Raw genomic sequence first — 21,824 nt, forward strand, 5'->3', positions numbered from 1 at the left:
TGAATTGTGGCTGATTTCCACCCATCATGTCTCTTGATTGCTAACACATCAACTCCTGTATTAGCCAGTAACGTTACCGATATTCTTCGGGATGAATGGCCTGTATATGTTTCAGGATGTTTTAGTTTCAAAAACTGTGCAATCTTATTAGGAATCATAGAAAGGGTATTTTTGCCGACTGGTTTCTTGGAACATCTACTTGCTTGATAGCACATAAAAAAGCGTGAAATTTCAGTTTTAATTTCCAGTTTAATTTTGATATATTTCTTGAGCATTTCTAGGTGAGAAACAGAATCCAGACGAGAAGTAATTGTAAACATACAATCTGGAATTGTAACTACAATAACGTCATCGAAATTTTTGAAATTCACGTTGTCCAATGTAAGTTTGCATAACTCATCAGAACGGCATGATCTTGTAAATGCCTAAGACCGTCACTACCTTCATTAGCAAATATGTGTTATCTTAGAAACGACAAAATCCAAACAAACAAGGCGACTTTGCCAGATTCCGAATAATGTCAAAATAAATTGATTAAGAAATGTCAAAAAATAAAACCTAATCTTTATTTCATGAACCGTAAAGAACTGTGGGAGCAGATAATAAAATGTTATACACCACGCAGCAGTTAAGTATAATTTACCAGTCTCGGACTCTATTGCCAGCCCTCGCTCCGCTCGGGCGCAAAATCGTCCTCTACTGGTAAATAATACTTACCCCCTTTACGGTGTAAATAAGTATTTCTCATTAACTTCTTCTTGCCGATTCCTTTAGTAAAACAAATTATAATCGCAAACCTCCGAAGGATCCCCTGGGAGCTGAGGATTGACTTACTTAACTCTCTGTTTAAATAAGGGTACACAGACCCGTTGTTATCTGGGTCAATATCCGACCCCGTAGGGTAAATCCCGAAGGTGGGGACGGTATGAGTCCCGGTGCCGCGGGAAAGTCATATAATTTGTTTGAACGGTTCTTCAGCAAGTTACCTAGCAACCGGATGATGAACTGCTGGTGACCTACGACCTTTTACCCTATATAATATAGCGAGCGCGCGCTTCCCGGTCATTAGGAAAACTGTTGCATATTTACCGGCAGTTCGTGTTAATGACGTAGTAAAACATTAATTGGTTCAAGTGTCGGTGAAATTATATGGGCGCCTTTAAAATACGTGCACAACGTAAGGCCAGATGATAAAATTAAGTCGATTTAATTTCAGGGTATAACTGGAATGCTTGGTCAAACTTTAATGGCGAATTCTACATCACAAAATTAATAAAAGGAGTTCCTATAAACATGTCACCTAAAACAAAATTTTTAGTCAATTTTTCTAGCACTGTCTAGCACTCAATGTTTAGCGACAATTCAGCGGCAACAGCGATTTAAAGTTGTCACCCTGTACAGCGAACTGATTAGAGCAGTAATTCCCACACTATATCTGAGTGACAGTAGTTACATTGCACAGTAACTTGTTATCGCCTATGCGATTATTCACAACACTTCTGCGTTAAACGAAAACCAACATGGCGCCGAAATATTAACGTTATCGCGACGGGACGGACGTTAGTCATTCTTCTATGTTTTCGTGGTACTCTTAGAACAACAGCGCGATCAAGAATTGACTCAAAACTGAAACGGCTGGGATCAAATAGAGTAAAACGAAAGGATATGTACGCAACTTTTAATTCTTGTTACGTATTTATGCGCTAATGTTTAATTAATTCGGTTTCACCCTAGTAGAAACAAACAACAAAATGATAACTTTTCACTTAAAAATATCACCAATGGCGTTTTAATTCCCATATGATTCATATCGGCATTTTTTTTGGTGATTTTTAAAATAACGACGCGTTATGGGTGGTTCAATATCATCGTTGCGTACTTTTTTAATTTTTGTTTCCAACGATGTTACTACCAGACGGCACGAAATGCGTATAATAATGCTTATTTGTCCCTTTACACATTTCATAAGCTGCTTTCATCATCCCTTCTGAGAATATTTAAACGTACAGGTTGACCCAAAACTGATAGTTGGTAGCCATTAAAGAAAACGGAAAGAGCAAATATGAAACCGCAAGAGCGGATCTTTATAGCATGATACAACATTTACTATCACGATCGGAACAGATCATGTTTAGCAATAATATGGCAATAGTTCTAGCTATATTTTAATAATCGTCAGCGAAACTCAACAAACGTCAAATGGTAGACCTGAATATGCCTTTCTTGAAAATTGTAAAGAAAGAGGTAGAAGAAGGCTGCAACAATTAGAGCCCAATGTAATTCATTTTTAAGGACAATTTGAAAAAAAAAATTCTGAATTTTTGTCCCTGAACTACCTCATTACCATATTCAAATTGTACATTTACATATAAGGTAATACCAAATTTTAATTGATTTGGTCAACACCGTTTGGAAGACACAAAAACTATTTACGAAAAATTTTAACACCCTGTATATGGGAAACGAAGAGTTTGCCGACATATTATCTTCACATGAACTTTTTTTTCTTATATTTGGGGTACTTTGTACATATTTAAAAGTTTTTACATTTTGTAACATCCTTTTTGTATATGTATAAAATAGACACTGATAATTTTTTTTCACATCGTTACCACCCACTATCTAATCTACTGGTATCCGCTCGATGAAAAATATTCCCCGTAGTTGAGGTTTGGTTCGGAACGGGCGGATGTGATGACATAACTTTTCTTTTAAAGTACGGGGGAGGTTGCCACACGACCGTTCGCTCGCTTATCGGACGAGAATCGTAGAAATCGGGAAGCGGCCAACTTGGATAAACATTACGGTCTGTAAATAAATATAATTCGGTTTCGTACAATGTTGCACTTGTTGGCTTTGTAAATAGAACTTTTATAATAACATATCTTAATTAAAAGGAAGGAAGCATCTAAAATTATCGCTAATTTTTTATATTTAGCTTTCGGTTGGTTGAGCAATAAAAATTTCCAAAGTCGATAAGGACGAATTTTAATTCATCTAAATCTAGTGTGCGTTCCAACGATTTCTAATCCTATCATACAAAGAAAAACTGAATGGCGTACAGATACATATATTTAGTACAAGTTGTAGTAGTATTTATTGACTGTTAAATTACAACAATCCGTACGGCAAGTCAAAACAGAAATATGTATACACACAAAAATATCAACATTAAAACAGAATAAATATATGTAGGTATTACAAAATACAAATAAAAAATCGAAATACAGCGCAACAAAACAAACAGCGAGTTATTTAAACATATGAAGTCAAACAATGTCCTTCGATATTAGAAATCTGAGTAAGCCGACTGTTTGCTGAAAACCATGCTCTTTCAATTATTTCGTAGGAAAAGCATAGGCAGGTCCATAGGCAGTAGTATTACCAGTAAATGACGTACTAAGAAAAGATATCAGAAAGGGGAACAGGTCATTAATTCATAGAATGAAATACAAAGTCCTAACACGGTGCCCTGTGGAACACCGTAAAGAATATATTCATAACCTGAATAAGTGTTATTAAAACAAACAAATTTGTCTACGATTGGTCTACCTGTGTCTTGGTTATTATTAAAGATACAAAGGTTATCGACTATTACTTATTACTTTCTTAAGAAAAAGCTTAGGGTTAAGATTTTTCGGTATAAGCTTGGCACCATTTCATCATAGCAAATGTTGAGAAAAGTCTATACTTACTACAATCATCTCTGATGGTTCCAATACGAAACATTCGTTCTGTCGACGAGCGCTGCCACCTGTCCTTTTTCCAAAACTAAAACAAAAAAAAAATATAATTAAAAAACGGTAATCATCATTTATTTGTTTGTTTACATAATATGAAAGGTGCGCCACCTTTGATATTTATTTTGTTAATTAAGACGTTGAATCCCCCCTAATACAGCGCGTATTTAGAATATAAACGTCTCGAATTAAGTTAAATAAAGCAGAACTCCCTCCGGAGAGCATATCTCCCGGTTGCTATTTTCGTAATTTTATTATCGACTATAACAATACCATTAAAGCGAATGTAAACGTTACGGAACTATAAAATCTACAGCGCGAGTTCTTAAACGGGGATAAACTGGAGCACGGGGGTAGATTGTATCGTATTTGAGGAACGTTTCGTGCGTGGTACGGGGATGAAATCAGATGCGGGGGTAAATTTATGACTACTCGTCCCCTCGTATGGGGTGTAGTTTATTATAAATAAAATAGCGTCAAATCTATGGCGAAATCATTTAAAATTGTTTTTGTACAAATTTGGCAGTTGTCACTCATTGTTTTGAAAAAAAAATTTTCTTACTGGGGAAAATCAGTACGTCATAGTGCAAGTAGTTATCTAATGGTAAAAATCACATCATTCCGTTGATAGGGGTAAATAACAGTAGATTTTCATGGCTGCTAATAATGGGAAAAAAGGAAATAAATGTGTGTTATTGTTTTGATACAAAAAATGGTAACCTAAAAAATGTTATTCGACTATTTCCTGCAATAGTTATTTATGTACCAAAGGATATACAGTATCTCCTGTGGTGCATACAACGTTTTATTTTTTACTTACACATCTGATTTTATATTTATTTTAAATTTAATAATTAAATGTAAAAGAGATGAAGAAAATTACTCGATATATAAAAGATACATCCACGATGTATCTGACATCCGCAAATTATTGATTTTGATAGTTTGGTGATTGATTCTGAGGAGACATATTGAAAAGGCAGAATGGATAATAGAAGACAGCATAACTTCCAAGAACAAAATATCTCGTTTAATGGCAGGAATCGAAAGAACTAGTGATAACAATTTTTCTGAATTGATTGTGAGGAAAAATGAACAACATTTATTCGATGGCAAAGAAAATTTAGGTAGTTTTTCTGGTGTTACTGTCCTTGTCAAATTGTACTTTCGTTTTTTTTTCGGTTGTAAATGATTTTTGTTATTAATTTAAAGCAAATTATTGTTATATCAAATATTAATGTTAATAAACTTTGTACTTTCACTTGTCTGCTTCATTTATACAAGGCACATTTACTTGTAGAAAAGAAGGGTACAAAATAGGGTCAAAATGCGGGTGATAATAATAATGTCCGCTTATTTCGCCCTAGAGTGATATGACGTTGTTTTCCTAGTCCGTTTCCTAGTAATAAACAAGCTATATCGCCTAAGTGAAAAATAAAATAAGATTTCAAACGTCTGTTTTTTTAAGCTTTCAAAATAACTAATTTTAAATTCTTCGCTCCGATTTCCCCTCCAAAAAGGGCACTGAATACTCTTCTAATATAGAGTTCTTTTGCTATTGCAAGGTCATGTGAAATATTAAATTGTTGCCATCCTTATTCTGTGCTAACGACAGATAAACAGCCTCGGCATGTTTTATTTTATTTTAAACCGTCTATATACCACCTATTACACCCCGTAAATGCATTCAACGCAATCAAGAAATAAAGTTCTCCAGGAAACGTTTATTTAAATAGATACAATTACAATACTGCACGATTTACTGACCTTAAACAACGTACATAAAGTAAAACTGTTACGGCATAAAGTACGTAAAATTCTACGGTACGCGTATATTTACTATAATAAAACAGAAGGAAGTAAAACAAATTGAGCATCGAGCGTTTCGATGTATATAAACTATTCTTTTAGTACCCGCTAGGAACTGAATAGAATAAATATTTATGTGCTATGTACTCCGCTGCTAGCAGTGACCCGAATGCAAAATATCATGTAAATATTTGCACTTGTAGGGGAACTAGGAAAATGTGCCAGAATATTTAGTTCCTGTATTGAAATCAATTTCTACATGGTCAATTTTTTTAAGTTTATTTAAAATAAATTCGCCCCGTATGGTAGAGGTCAACAGAACTACTTCACTTTCCTTTTACGTTGTGATGAAATTTATTGAAACAAAATATTCAGCGTGTAAATATATATTGTAAAAGAAAAACATTAGCAAATGTTCAAGGTTCGACAACAAAAAATATTATTATTTACTTCAGAACCTAGCGGGGCATTGGCAAATTAGTAGACTGTGTAAAGTGTGATGCAATAGCGTAATATTATTACTTGCTATTTGTTGTTATTAATTAGATTAAAAGTAATAACACAGTTACGACTTTTTATTGAATTATACACTACATGTTATACATACTGCAAGTTTATTAAAAAAATAAAAACGTTAAATTTACCAACACAGCATTACTCCACGGGTAAATATTTTTATGTTCTATAAATTTAATTTCTTGTACAAATTTTAATAAAACCTTCACTCAGATTTAGTTTATTAACCTTGGATCCAAGTAATTATCTGTACAGGGTGATTCAGGTTTAATCTGGATAACTTCAAGAATCGATAGAATAGGAATACATGTTAATAATGTAATAATGTTCATTCATGATATAAACTTATTTCCTAAATCGTATCATTTTGGAGATAGAGGGCGTTGAAGTAGGATTTTTTTCCCTTTTCTTTTCCTAAAATTAATGAGACAAAAGTGGTGTGCAGCTGTTTTATTGAAATTAATTTTTTGAAGTTCTGAAATAATATAGGAGCGTGGGTAGCACATAAAATACACTTCTGAGACGGGTAGGTGGTTCAAACTTAAGAAGCTTATGTAAGATCATAAGGAGTGTTTGTATTCCGAATTTCACCTCAATCGTATGAGTGGTTGAAAAGTTATGAGGGAAAAGCAGGAAAAAAATTCTATTTCAACGCCCTCTATCTCCAAAACGATGCGATTTAGGAAATGTTTACATCATGAATGAACATCATTTTAACCCGTTCTATCGATTCCTGAAGTTATCCAGATTAAACCTGAATCGCCATGTATATTTTTAAAATCATTACATCAATGTAGTACGTAAAGTACATTCATAGATTCAATGCAATAACTACCTGTGTTAGATTGCCAGGTCAAAAAACGAGAAGCGGGATTAAACAGGTCCACAGCGAATTGTATTCCAAGAATCTGTTTCTATTTCGCTAGATATTGAAAAGACGTTTTTAAAGATAATTGTAACAATAACACAGCTAATAATACAAAAATTAATAACAAAACATTCTTATACATTACAATAATTTATTAACTTAATTCTGTTCCTGTCAGCATCACTTCCTATGTTGATAATAAGTTTTTCTGTTGTATTCGCAATATGAATGTATGAATGTTTAACAGTTTCAATACAAACACAATTGTAATGAACTTTTCACACTCAATGAGAGTTGTACGAATATATTTTATAATCTCATGCTAATTGTGTTTATTTCACACATCACTGTAATGTTCAAATATATAAAGTTCTATAGTTCTCACCCTTGTCACAATAAAAAGGACAAAGATAAGGATGGCCACCGACTGCGCTTAATCCTGGTTCAGAAATTCGTAAATCGTAGATGACAGACAACAAATGAAATCCGATAAGCTTGAAAAACTACGTGACACCCCTTGACGACGATTGTTTTATCAATGAACCTTCCTTGCATTGTTTAATTGGCTCAAAATATTAAATACGTGTAATTTTTTGGAAATACCACCGAACATATATTATTAATATCAACTGCGTTTTGAGCAATCCTTATAATATTTTTTTGCAATTTTTTTTTTATTTTATCAGTAGTTATTTCAATTCATTTTTTTCGTTTCTCAGTTTGTTTGTAGATAATCAGAAGGATTAATTATTCTGGACGATTTATGTCACAGGGTCCTTCGACGAAACTCCTATCGCGCTGCTTGCGTCATAGCATCCATTTAAAAATAAAAAAACAGTAACATCGCCCCCAGCTCGCTGTCGTCAATCGGGTATCGGGTGTCTCATAAACATTTTCATCGTGAGATGGGGCGATAGCGGCTTTATATCCGGTTGGCGAGCACTTTGAGGAGTGCGTGACGTCAACGGCCGTGTTCCGGAAAGAGGATATGGATCCCGCAATAATGGCATCTCTTCGCGTATCTTTCTATAACGTGTCATTTTTACGTACTATCTACTATTGTGTGACTCAATTTCTATGAATAATAATAGTACCGGGAATGAGATATCGAAGCTTCAAATTATTGCCTCTACAGGGTCCCCTGGTTAGGGGCCAGCCACCTATATAACTTCTTTTATTTATCGACCAATTTTTTTCTTGTTACATGTATATAAAATAGAAATAGAAAGCGTCCTAAGTGTGTCTTATTCTCATACAATTCAAATTCTTGGAAAACTGTGATCATTTCTTTGTTGGCTTTGACAAGAATTATTTGAAACAAAGAAAAATGTAAATATACCAATTTATACAAATAAGAATAAGTTTTTAGAGCAAACATAGATTTTGAATATCACATAACAGACAGAACTAAACATTTGCTTTTAGACAGTCAACTGTCTTACTACACTGATAACTTCTTTGGAACCGCTGGCGCTGATTCTACCGATAGTTCTACAAGTTTGGTAGATGCCTATTACTGTACATAAGGTGCACTTAACTCTGAATTTGAAGATTACCTAAAATGGACTAGCAATTTTTTTGTTTACTAAAAAAAAACATGACAAAAAAATCAGAATACATCATTTACGGTCACAACTACCTTCTTTTTATGTAGTACGCGTGTCGGGAACGATCCCAGAGGTTCTCAATAAGTTTTAACATTTTTGATTGTTATTACTCTTAAACACCGTTTTGCAGATTCAATGATTTGATTTATTCAAAATCCTTTCCAAATTTTTAGACGTTCTGCATTTACAGTTCCTTTCAAGCCAAATTTTTAAACAGTTCCATGTCAAATTTTAGGTACGTGTTGTTCAAATAACATACGAGAATTTTAGGTAAAGTTTATCTAAATACGACGAAAACAATAGAAATTATGTTAGTTCTTTAAGAATAGGTTATGGATATACAGGGTGTTTCTAAAATAGTGTTCCAGATTTCTGCTGCGTTTATAACTCATTAAAATAAGCCATAAAGTTCCTATTAACATGTGCCCTAAAACGCACCCTTAGGAAGATATATGCCCTTAAAAGGGCTCAAACAAAACTGTTTTTTTCAAATAAATTGCAGTTATGAAGGATCCGATCATTTAATAAATAATTTAGGACATAAACTAAGACTATTTAAATTTAGAGTTACACTTACTAATTAAAGAACTAATTACTACTGCAGACAATAGCTAAATGTGAAATAGAAAATAATGGGATTAAAATTTTCAAACTCAATTTACTCGAAAACCATTAGAAATATCGATTTGGACAAAGATAATATTTTTTACGTAAAATTGTTAAGATTTTATAAATCTGTAGAGAAAATTGTAAAAAAATTTAAATAAAAGAAATTACGGGCCGAAAACCCCCTTCACCAACCTAAATGGGACGCATATGATTTGCATGTCGAAAAACGGAATAGCCCATGTTATTTAACGTAAAAAGTTATGTAAGACCCATAATTTTTTTTTCTATTTATTTGCGACCGTTTTGTCAATAACAGAAAAAAAAACAGTTTTATTTGAGCCTTTTTAAGGGCATATATCTTCCTAAGGGTGCGTTTTAGGGCACATGTTAATAGGAACTTTTTGGCTTATTTTAATGAGTTATAAACGCAGCAGAAGTTTGGAACCCTATTTTAGAAACACCCTGTATAAAAAAGGTGATTTAAAAATATTTTAAACACAATGATGGTACTGTATAAATTGGTACATACATATTTATATTTCAGGTCAGCCTGAGTAAGAACCCGTTTATTATTTTTTTTTAGTCTAATGCAAATTTGTAGCGACATAAATAAAATAAATGTTTATTAAAAAAAAATGAAAATTTTAAAATTTGTACTTAGGGTGAAAACCAAAATATATTCACGTCAATGTTAATTGTATACAAAATTGTTATTTTTCGTGTACTCGACAGGTAAAATTTGTGGAAAAAATTTAGTTCCGCAGAGAATTTAAATCAAATGGAATTTTAACAGGTCGTTGGTTTCAATTAACATTAATTGATATACAAATTTTGTTTTTACTATTAATTTCATTCGAATAATTCCGGTTCATTTGTTGACAAGAAACATAAAAATTGATGAATTATTGAATTTAACTATTCCTAATTTTCACCTAATAGATTTAAAATGTTTTTCGTCAATTCTGACGAATCGTTTAAAAGTTATTAAAAGCTATAGTAATTTGTGTTAGTAGTTAGAAATTCTGTTATAATAATATTCGGCCGGAAGGGGTTACTTTGTAACATAAAGTGAGTGTTTGTTTTATCTATGACAAACTGTGATACATCTTCAAAGCGGATATCAAATTGAATTACAGACTAAGTATGAATGTTTAGTCTACTTTCATCGCATCGCATATCTACAGACTATCGGCCCTGGAATAATTGTTACACAGTAAAAAAAATTTTTCAAAAGTAAAATAATGTAACCGTAACAACCAAATCAAAGCAGCACATTTTGAAGTCATTTCTACTACTAAGAACAATCACTTATCATTATGTTTAAACTTTTATACACAAACCTGCAATTTTTTTTATTTATTTAGTATTATAGTGACTATAAAAGTAAAATGGCGATAATATATGGCATTCGACTAATTTGATAATTCTTTAAAGTTTAGTTATTAATGTAATTATTTTAAATTAAAAAGGAAAAAATAGTTGCAGTCGGTGGGTTTTTAAATACAGCCCGTTTCATCATAGCAGCTTGCAGTGCATACTGTGTTTTGCAATTACGGGGGGGTGTTTCTTTGAAAGTGTATCGTCCTGTACATTTTCAGTGTAATTTCTTATTAAAATAAGGTGATAATGGGGGTGAAAAATAAAAGGAATTTAATTCCCAGTCGAAGAGTACATATTTTAATATTTTGAAAATACCGCGGAAAATTTCAAGGCACGCCCTGCCACGGTAAATTGTTACAGTAGTTGCGACAACAGAACTTTATGGGCCTATTCTATTCTTTTAATTCTATCTCAACAAATGATTTACGGACTGTACACTTAATGTTTGGACAAGGGTCACAAAAAATATATACAATCGTCGTTGCTGTTTTTTGTCAGAGTATACAATATGTAAATGTCAAACGTGAAATTATATTTCGGCTGTCTCACATTTTTAAGCTGACAAGGCCCTTAAAACCATCCACCCATTAAAATTTACTCCACCCTACATTACTCCAACACCCTTTGACCGACACTTGCCCAGACGTCTGTTAGTAAATTAATTGTATCTTTTTATTCACATTCACTACTTAAAAAAGTCTCATTAGAGAGAAAACGTCACGGATAACGAAAAACATAATTAACTAAATAAATTTCCTTACCGGCGGTTTTCATTTTTTTTATCTCAGCCTGAAATTTCGTCAGTTTAATAGCTGTTTGCGCAAGTTACACCTTTCGTAAATAAATTATTATCTACGTTCGACACAAAATTCAAAGGTGAGAAACCCCATTATTAGAATTTACATGCTAATTATTGTCGATGTTGGTGAGTAATAACACAACTCGACAATTATTTTGTCACAGTTTAAAAGCCTCTAAAACGTCAAACGTGGGCCATACCTACACGTGGTTGGGTTTGCACGAGTTGGCTTATTACCCTTAATAATAATTGTAAAATAACCGCAATATCCATTCTGTGAAGACATCTAGAGCATTTGCGGTAGATATGCCGCAGAAAAAAATATCGTATCGTTAATTTATTCAAATTATTCGGATTATTATCATGAATAAAATTATTTTTCACATGTATGTGAATAAAAACTATCTTGCTTTAATAACCGTTATTATTGAGTAGAGTTTAATTATTAGTTTTTATGTCGTCAATACTATAGAGCAAAGATAGAGGATAACCTCTAAAGTTTCTCAATGTAGTCTCGTGTGGCGCTTGTTCAGCTCTATTGACACAAAACAACCTACATTTCAATTTCAGATTATTTAATTTTATTAACAAACAAGTTAACATCCATGTTTTAGGATTAGATTAATTTAATCTTCAATTTATGATTGATAGTTTCTTGGATCAGAGAAAAAGATACGAAACGGTTGTTTATAGCAAGAAAATAGAGCGAGATATATGTATTAAAAATCGTAGATAAAAATATTATATTGACTATTATCAAATTTAACCCATTATACTGCTTGTATGACTAATTTATAAGCAATTTGAAAGATATTAAACAACAACAAAGAGCTGATACGTGACTAATGTTGAAATTAATGCCCGATTGTAAAATATAGTAGCAATAAACAATTTATTACAAACATACATCTTCAAGATTTCATTTAATCTGAAGAAATAAGTATATGTGATAAGACTTATTAGTGATTATAATACAAAGTTCTTTCTTAACTAAGCAAATTTAAATTTATTTAAACTCATGCAAAAAAATTAAAAGGTCAAAAGAATTTCCGAAATTTTTCCGTGTTTTTTGACAGACTGTAGGTGAAAAATGGTCGTATCGGGAATTAAAAAAAAGCATTTTTTTTCAGCTTTTACACGAATTTTAAAAAACAGGAAAAAAAGGGTAATTTATGGTTTTTTAGAAAATTGACAGCTAAATTAGAAATATTCACGAAATTACTAATGTTAAGCATGATTTTTACACAGTTCGATATACCCAGAAGGACCCTGTGAAGTTTCATTTTGATCTAGCGAACCGTTTTTTTGTTTCAAACAGTCAAACTTTTGATAAAAATTAAAGATGTGTAAAAGAAAAAAAAATCCGAAAAGTTGCGGCAGCATTAAAAGTCCGATATTTCGATGAAATACGGTCGTATCAAAATTAAAAAAATAATGATATTGAAGTTGAATAAACTAGTTATCTGGTTCATGCAATGGCTTAGCTGAAAAAAAATTTTCAAAGTCCGTGAACTCAGAAAATAAAAAAAATAATTTGCAAAATTTTTTTGTCGCGTTATTTTTAGAACTGGATGGTAACCGTAGCTCCTAAAAAATTTCGACCGAAAGATCTAAAAACTAGAATCTCAAAGCTTCAAAATGCTTTATTTTAATTCCCGATACGACCATTTTTCACCTAAATACAGTCTGTCAAAAATCACGGAAAAATTTCGGAAATTCTTTTGACCCTTTAATTTTTTGCATTAGTGTATAACAATTTCTTATAAACGGAAATATACAAGTATCAGGTTTGTACAAAAATGTTCCATCGAAAATAATTTAATTATAAGGTTATGCAAATGAAGAACCGCGAGAAAGTTTTTAGGTTCACATGCTTATAGGGTGGTTACAAATTTGGAAAGTAAATAAATCGGCGTGCGAAAACTGTATTGAGAAAATAGAACATTTTGACTGACCACAATAATATGAAGAAACATTTTTGGAACCGCTGATGAATGATAGCTCGGCTGGTTCTATTTGCAGTATTTATATAACTCATCATCACTTTTCATCAGCGGTTCCAAATGTTCACTGTTAATGTATTTTGATAGGACCTTTTTAAATGTTTATTTGCTCTTATTATGACACACAACCACAAATAGACTGCTGTTTATAAAAAAAATGTCAATAAAAAGAAAATTACCTATGTCTAAGAATAGTTTCAATTATCTTGAATTTAATCTTATCGAAAAACACCGTTTAAAACCTCTTCGAATCTAACTGATTGTGAGAATTGTTTGCGGATAACAACCTTGAAAAAAGCTTTTTGAGAACCTAGCAAAGCAGCGATCTGTACAGCTCTGGTCCCATTATTTGCACAGAATGGATGCTATGTGTATACAACACTCCTTACTTCCACTCCATTCACATTTATCTCCACCACGGAGCGCGATATCCAGCATTACATTCGTACGCACACTGGCAAATTAAATGCTCGTCACCGGAGAGCCTCTGGCAGCTTACAGGTCGAGTTTCATTTACCCCACGTGTCCCTCGCAACCCCTATTTCGCCGGAACAACAACGAACAACGCGACTAGAGATTGGCGTAGCGTGAAAAAAACGACTGACGATCGCGAATGCTGCCAGGGAAGGCCCTAGTGAGGCACCCCTGTTATAAAGTTGAGCCCAGAGGGCGCAGGGTTGGACTAGGTACGACGGAAAAATGTTGAATGTTTTAAGTGTGACCTTTTTTTTTAATTCAGTTTATTTTCCCTTCACACTAGTTTCGGCTATTATGCCATCGTAAGGGAAACAGAAAAATGACCGAAATGAAGAATTCATTGAAAATAATTGGCAATGACATAATTTCGTGCAAATAGTGAAAATATTAATGATTTTTTTAACCAAGGCATTGTGACAAATTGAAAAGACACAGTTCAATTTGTCACGATGACTTTGAAAAAATTGGGCCAGCAAATAGCGAATTCGAATTGCACATTATAAGGTTCAACTGAAATTTGTCCAGTTGGACAGTCATCATTAGGCTTAGTGCACATGCAGAGTCTAACAGAGCCGGCACAGGGAACGAAGACCTTCACAGCTGATTCGCGTTCAGTTATTTACGGAACCTTGTTGGTGTCGCGTCGATACCTTTCTTTTTTAGGTTATTTAAGTGTATTTAAATAACTATAAATAGTAACATAATATACATTAACAACTATTAGTTGGGGGGAAAAGTGAAGTAAAATGCCAAAAGAGAAAAGAAGTAGACGGGAATTATTTCAAATGTGGTTTGACAGTGATCCGAAGGTTACAGGGACATATACATTAGAGGAAATGACCTGTTTTGTACTGTGTGTGAACGCATTATAAATTCTTGTTACAAAACTAAAGCGACAAGACATTTGAAGAGCCATGTCTCGTCCAGCGTTGAAGACGCTGTATTTTTCTATGAACTTTCAGACGCGTTTCTTTCAAGAAATATTCCATTAAACAAACTAGAGAACCCCAAATTTCGTAATTTCGTAAAATTGAATCGCATGGACTATACTTAAATGAACAATTTGATATAATGGATGATATATACGATGCCAATAATATACGCCCAGTCAGTAGTACTATAAAAGAAAAAATATATGTAAAGTTTTATCTGGTACATATCAGGAGTTACCCGCAATATATTTATTAGTTCATGCCTCATCAATTTCTCATACTGTCCGTTGTCAACAGTAGACGTTGAACGGTCATTTTCCCTACACAAATTAATATTAAGTGATAAACGTCGCCGTTTCACTAAAGAAAACTTATAAAAGCACGTTTTAACTCCTTCCAATATGCTAAGGAAGCCTTGTCTCAACACTAAGGTTTATTGGGTAAGTGGCGTCATTTAAATTTATAAATTTATATAGGTACTTTATCCTCTATTTAGCCTTGCTCTTTAGTAATAGTACTATGTTGCGACATATTTTCTATAAACATATTAATATTTTCATTCGTAATCTGACTACGGTCCTGTTAAACTCCGCGCCGCACTAAGCCTAGTCATCATAAATGATTACAAGTCACGTGATCGTCAAGCTTAGGCAACCAACATTGTTCTTTATTTCCAAGTTTTTTTAACTTTTCAGTATGTATCCTTTAATTTTTTTTATCAGTCCGGACCTGCACCATCAGGTAATAGCTGCTCGCTTATAATCTCATCTACCCCACTTCCGTAATATTTACAATACCACAAGGTGCCCAAGGTGGATATAATTCTGATACTGTTAAACTGTCGGTGTAAATTTTGACAAAACATTATTTTAGTAGTAGAATTTATATCTTTTTGTTACGTTAACGACCCGGAATTTGTTGACAGAAGTTTACAGTATACATATTCATCTTTTTTATACAGGGCGATTCGCAACTTATCCAAAAAAAATTTTTTTGATGTACAGGGGATTCTTACAAATACAATTTTGTAAAGAAAAAATCAAAATGATTTAAAAATACACTTCTGGGCGAAACTGGTCCACTGTAAAACCTGACCTTGCCCAATGCGACTTGCACGGCGGCAAAGTAAATGAACGGACAAAAACTTGAAAGAATTTTCGCATATAATTTTATAACGCCAATTTTATATCAGCAAATTCAACTGCTTTTGCCGCTATTGTTATTATTAATTAATAAAATTAATTGGTTGTTTTAATTAATAGAATAATTTGACATACCTGATGTTACAACAACTGTTCAAAATTTTGTCCATCAACATCTACAAAATTTTACAAAAATTGTTTACGATATTGACTCCATTTTCCATGCCGCATCTATTCCCAAATTTCTTTGGATAAGTTGTGAGTCACCCTGTATATAAATTAAACTTACAGACCCAGTTCACACCAAATACAACATTATGAAAGCTATTTTTTCTGAGTTAATGTCGAGAACATTCTCTCGACGAAATCAAGTAATTAATATCCTATTCTATCCAATTGTGACATACCCCGAACTTCTGAACTCTGACATTAGAGCATTCCATTCAGTAGGAGGAATTCTCATTTACCTTAAAACTGTATTTATCATCAAATGTCACATACATTTTTAGTTGATTACTCCTGTGGGCGAAGGGTGGCATTACGAATGTGGTATTTCAACTACCCAGACGAAGGCGTATTTGACATTTCTACTTAGAATTATGCGAAAAAGTAAGGTTTGCTGCTTATCTCGTTCCGAGTCGCAGTTATACTGGAAATGAATGGTCTATACTAGATTGCCTGTGTTGAAAGGACTATAGGCTTAAATATTTTCACAATTTTAAACCTAAAAAAAATTAGGGTGGTGTCTTAGTCCTTACTCTTTAGCATTAGGGACCAGAACAAACATTCAATCGTTTTTTTTGCAAAACTTGCATTTGTCAAAAGATCAAAACAGTTATGACCACGCAATTTATAAATATGAGTTATAAGTAGCTAAAAACGTGTATCCAATTTGGTACTGATGCTTCAATTATTGGTTTAGAAGTTATTAAAAAAATTAATTCCTGTCAATAAGTCGTCTCCAAGTTGCTACCACTCTACAGAGTGGTAGCAACTTGAAGACGACTTATTGACAGATGCGGAATTGAACCTAGTTCATTTGATTTTTTGGTTTACTTTTGACTGAAAAATTTGGCAATCGACCCAGTGACTTCATTCAACGAAAATTAAAAAAAAAATTAACCACATCAGCTTACTAACTGGAAAATAACAATCTCTTTTATATTTATACGTAAATTTAGTTGGTAATTTATTAAGAAAACCTAATATTAATTCAGTTAATCGATTATTTAGTGACAATTAAAATCATTAATAACAAGTTAATTATCTTAGGCAGATAAATGATAATTGTAATTTACCAAGAATTTTGTTACTTCCTAGTTTTCTACAACTGAAATGAATCTACAAGGTGGTGACTAAAGGTATAACAAAATATGTTAACAAACATTAAAAAAAAAACAAAAAATGAGATAAACATTACAATTTTTTTTGTTTTGTAAAGGTTTCTAACGCTAGTGAAACACTTGCGTGTGGCAGCATTTTCAAAGAGTTTGAGAACCACTGGTATGACGTAGGATATTGGACATAAAATTAAGTTGTATTTTAGATACAATCCCTTATAAAATATCATAGGATACTCTATTGTTTGAAATTAGAAAGAAATGAATTTACGTGCGCGAGTTTTATTCATTTTCGTGGTGTTCGTTGCGTAACAGTATTTCCCAAATAAATGTCTCTATTTTGATCCCTAGACACACGCCGCGAATCGAAATTGGTGAATGGTGGACCAACTGAACGAAACTATAAATAGTCCGGCGTTGTACTTTTACAAATCTAACCGACATCCCCCCAGGTGTCGACCGAAATAATGCCATTTCTCGAAATGTCTATTATCGCCCGATCAATGAGGTCGAAATGCCCGATAGGATAAAAAAAATGTATCCAGCGTAGTAGAAATGCTAGACTAATTGCCAATGAAAGTGGGTGCGCCACTTTGTTGGATATTATCGACGTCGTGAGAAAAGCACGGCGGTAACGAATTGTGCACACGTTTGTGGCAGTTTCGACGAATAAGTGAAGTTATACCATTTTAATTCGACTTGAATGAAGAATTATAACATACAGATTTATTTCATTCGTTTAAGCTATTGCAATGAAATTTGTACGGTAGGGCAAATGGCGAAGTTATTATATTAGTATACTACTTTGACACTTCGGTGCCTAAATGAAACGTCGAGGTAGGGGGGCTCCGAGGTTCCCATTATTCATCCCACGCCTTAATACGGATAGCTATATCTAAAGAAATTTAACATCTCCTTTGAGCTGTCTATCAAATTAATAAATTTACTGAACCTGACCTTTCTAAACAAAAATTCACAAAAATCTGAACGCCTATAGAGTAATCGGCTTATCTACTATTTGTTTTGATTAGGTATTTGCATTACCTAGTCTGTATCATGTATCATGAGTCAATAAAATAAAGGCTCTCACTTTTCCTATAAAAAAAACCGTGACTCACAAATGGTAAAAAAAAATCAGCACGCCCGTGGAAGGATTGATTGTAACAGAGCACCAATTAGAGACGTGCGCTGTTTGGTAGTGAGGCTCGCACAATTCGAGGAAAAGAACTGTTACCGCTGGGGGATATTATGTAATGATTTTAATAAACTATTTCCTGCCGTATAGGCACCCTTCTCTTTTTTTTCCCGACACGCCATTATTTTAATAATTGTCGTCGTCGTGATTGTTCTTTGAAAATTTACATGACGGAATTCGGTAATTTACCTTAATCACCGACATTACCTACCTGCAGTCGTTTCGGGTGGTATGGTGCATTATTTGAGGATCCTGTACACCAGGACAGGAAGTAATTCATTTCATATGATGTTCGATAGCGAAAAATACCCCACCAGCAACACGTCAGTCTGTTAGTACGCCATAGATATGTTGTTTAAGGTAAATTAATTTTTCTAAATGACAGTCAAATTATCGTTATGTACATGTGAATGTATTATGCTTCATCAACGACGATATTAATTAATAATCGCAAAATAGTAGTAAGAGTATTAAATTTTGTTGTTTTAACATGTCCTGCTCAATATCTAGTTGATATGAATGACGTATATTGAAGCATATGTTTTCGATCCTAGATCGATAGTACACTAGGAAGAGTGTTAATAGCCAACATATGTTACCGTTTCTAATAAACACAAACGTTATTCTCACATTCTGTTTAACAAAATGCCGTTGGAAGATAATAAATTTCGGTGAAAATAGTCACTAGACCCACAAACCCATTTATTTAGTTAATAATTAATACATAGACAGAGACATGAACGTGATAGAAAAAAAAATAGAAATTAATAGTAAACAACATTGGGTGATGCTAGTAGCTTTAATGTATTTACAGAAACATAGTTGGTACTTTTTATTATCCATGACTGTACGTTACACTTTGAAGACGACGTTTAATGTGATTTTTTGATTGAATAAAAAATTATCTGCCCATTGGAACTAAATATATGATTTTTTTCCAGAGAAAACGAGTTCATTATTCATATCGTTACGTAAAGTTGCCCGAGCTCGCGGAACGACTTTTGCTTTTTAAATTCTCGACCCGTCCGGTAGAATGTTACTGTACTGTGGTGGAGATGAAAATTTATTTTATTGCCGTCCGTTTGGATTTCTATGCGCAGTTTCAAAAGGACACCTGTGCGTCTACGGAACGCGATTGAACTTTATACAATCGTATTCTAATTTTTTTATGCACTAATCCTAAAGGGTTCCAGACACGCCCAGCCAAATCCCAGAAAACAACTGAACGTGCGCGGAACCCTTTAGGATCTAACAACAGGCGCACGTGGAGCTTTTCGCATTTATTAGTTACATAACACCATTGACAAACAATAAATAGTTCTACGCTGCCATCTCTACGACATACATGCCATTAAATTGAAATATATTTATTCGTTTGTCGACCGTTCCATTCACTTCATCTCTTGTCGAAGTTAATTAAGTTGAAACTAATGAAATGCCGATTGCAACGATCTGTATTATCTACTACGAAATGGTGGTTGGACAAAAACATGTTTCTTAATGCTCAAAATTAAGACGTAACGTTCTCACGCGAAACACTCGCTATATATTTTTTTATATAACTTCTTTTACATCACGCCGCTGTCACGAACTGAAATAGTAATTGTGTTGAAATGAAAAGCAATCAACTAAGGCTTCACTTCACGACAACTACTCTGAGTTATTTTATAACAAAACAAGAGCGTTTCCAAAACAGCATCAATCTACCTACTAGAATTTTTCGCCTAAAGACTTACCTTGGCGCAAGTATTTGGCAACGTCGGTGTGCCTATATGAAAAAATTCCCTTTCTCTGTGTGGGTAATACATCTGTGTTTGTTTAGCGTTTAAAACTAGTTTTTTAATCGACGAATGACACAACAACTTCGCGACCTTGACGGGAGATCATACAAAAACCACCGCGACAAATTGACCGTGAAACAAGGCATGCTAATTATCCACAGTTTGCGGCAATAATCATTAGGCATGGAAAACGTTCTTTGTCCGTTTCGGGGAACTTCGATAGGCAGGCGTTGTTGACGGACTACACCGAGACTGAGCGACCGAACGGAAAATCCTCCTTGACAAAAAAAAATCGTTTTTTACGCTGGAAATCGAAAATTCGATTACAATCAACAAATCGTCGATTAGTTACAGTGTTGACTCAAAATGGTTGCGGCGCTTAATAAAAGGATTGACGCAGGGATATGGTCATCTCATTCATATTTATTTGTTTAAATTACTTTTTTTATATAATTGGATATTTCCTTCAAATCTTTTGCGCTTAGGGTTGATTTATAAATTTATTTTTGCTTCACCAGAAATATACTTAAACACTTTAAACAGTTGTTTATATTTCGAAAAGTGTAATGTTTTTATTTTTTTTACCACTATCTGGTCAACAACTAAGTACCGCACAGTTCTTGTCACAGAACTCTCCACCAGTCGAACAGACAGTCAGACAGACATTTTTCCTCTGGATATTTCTGCCTTAATTAGAATCGATGCCGCAATAACAAAGCTATCCCTAACGGCAGCACAAATCCTGTGTAATTCCCGTTTTCGAGAGGATTTAGCCGGCCGACGCGTAAGCCCGGATGAAGGGTGTCCAGGGCCGTGTTCAGACTTTTATCTTATATTTCCACAAGGTGTCCTCGAGTTGAGTCATTTTTCTTTTGACATTTGGGGTGGTGCAGGCCCTCAGGCTCCTTCTTTAGCACCCTGTATCACATCGTTGAACTAGGATGACAAACATTCACGATGTACGAGATGCTGCGGCTGCGTTTGGTTGACGTTCCTCGTATCTATGTTCCATATTTCCGTAAACTTGTGCCATTCTTTAAAAAACGTACATAACAAAACACAACCAAGGAAAATGCTATATTTGCACTCACTCAGTATTCAAAATAGTCTCTCAGTAAATTTACAAACATTGAAACAAGAATAAGGCAGGACCGTACTTAAATTTCTTTAAACGTATTTCAACTATCTCCGCTATTTTTCAACTTTTTTTTATCTGATTTTTGGTAAAATTACCTAAACGAGTTCTACACCTTGTTAAATAATTCCTTGACTATGAAACTCTACAGTCACAGACCCTGAAAGTATTGTTTTTTAAATATCTACGAAATAATCAAATATTGCTCATTCTCCATTCACTTATTTACATTAACTATTTTCTTAAAAACAGGAACAGATCAGAAACATTGAAATCTATAAGAATATCCTAAGCCGGCTCTGTTCGATTATTCCCTCAAGGTCGTACGTTCCGAGGGTTGCCTACCCGGGACAGAAACATTTGCCAAACGTTGGCGGTGAGTAATTGAATAACTAACTCTAGGGTTGAAGCCCTTACGTTTTAACACACCCTTCGAATTGACGTCGTCGTCGTTGGTGAATCGAGATGTGGAATAGCTAATAGCCATTTGT

At 33.6% G+C, this 21,824-nt stretch overlaps 1 protein-coding gene across 6 annotated transcripts in view; it reads right to left on the reverse strand.

The window, feature by feature from the left end:
- LOC108908271 (rap guanine nucleotide exchange factor 2) overlaps positions 1–21,824 on the reverse strand; it is a 71,651-nt gene that overhangs the window by 15,604 nt on the left and 34,223 nt on the right. For all 6 annotated transcript variants that reach the window (XM_023454345.1, XM_023454346.1, XM_023454340.1 and 3 more), the window contains one exon: positions 3,696–3,771. In XM_023454345.1, coding sequence (XP_023310113.1) covers positions 3,696–3,771 — 76 coding nt within the window. The remainder of the gene's footprint in view (positions 1–3,695; positions 3,772–21,824) is intronic.

The sequence above is a fragment of the Anoplophora glabripennis genome, unplaced genomic scaffold (assembly GCF_000390285.2).
Source record: "Anoplophora glabripennis isolate ALB-LARVAE unplaced genomic scaffold, Agla_2.0 scaffold18, whole genome shotgun sequence".
NCBI lineage: Eukaryota > Metazoa > Arthropoda > Insecta > Coleoptera > Cerambycidae > Anoplophora > Anoplophora glabripennis.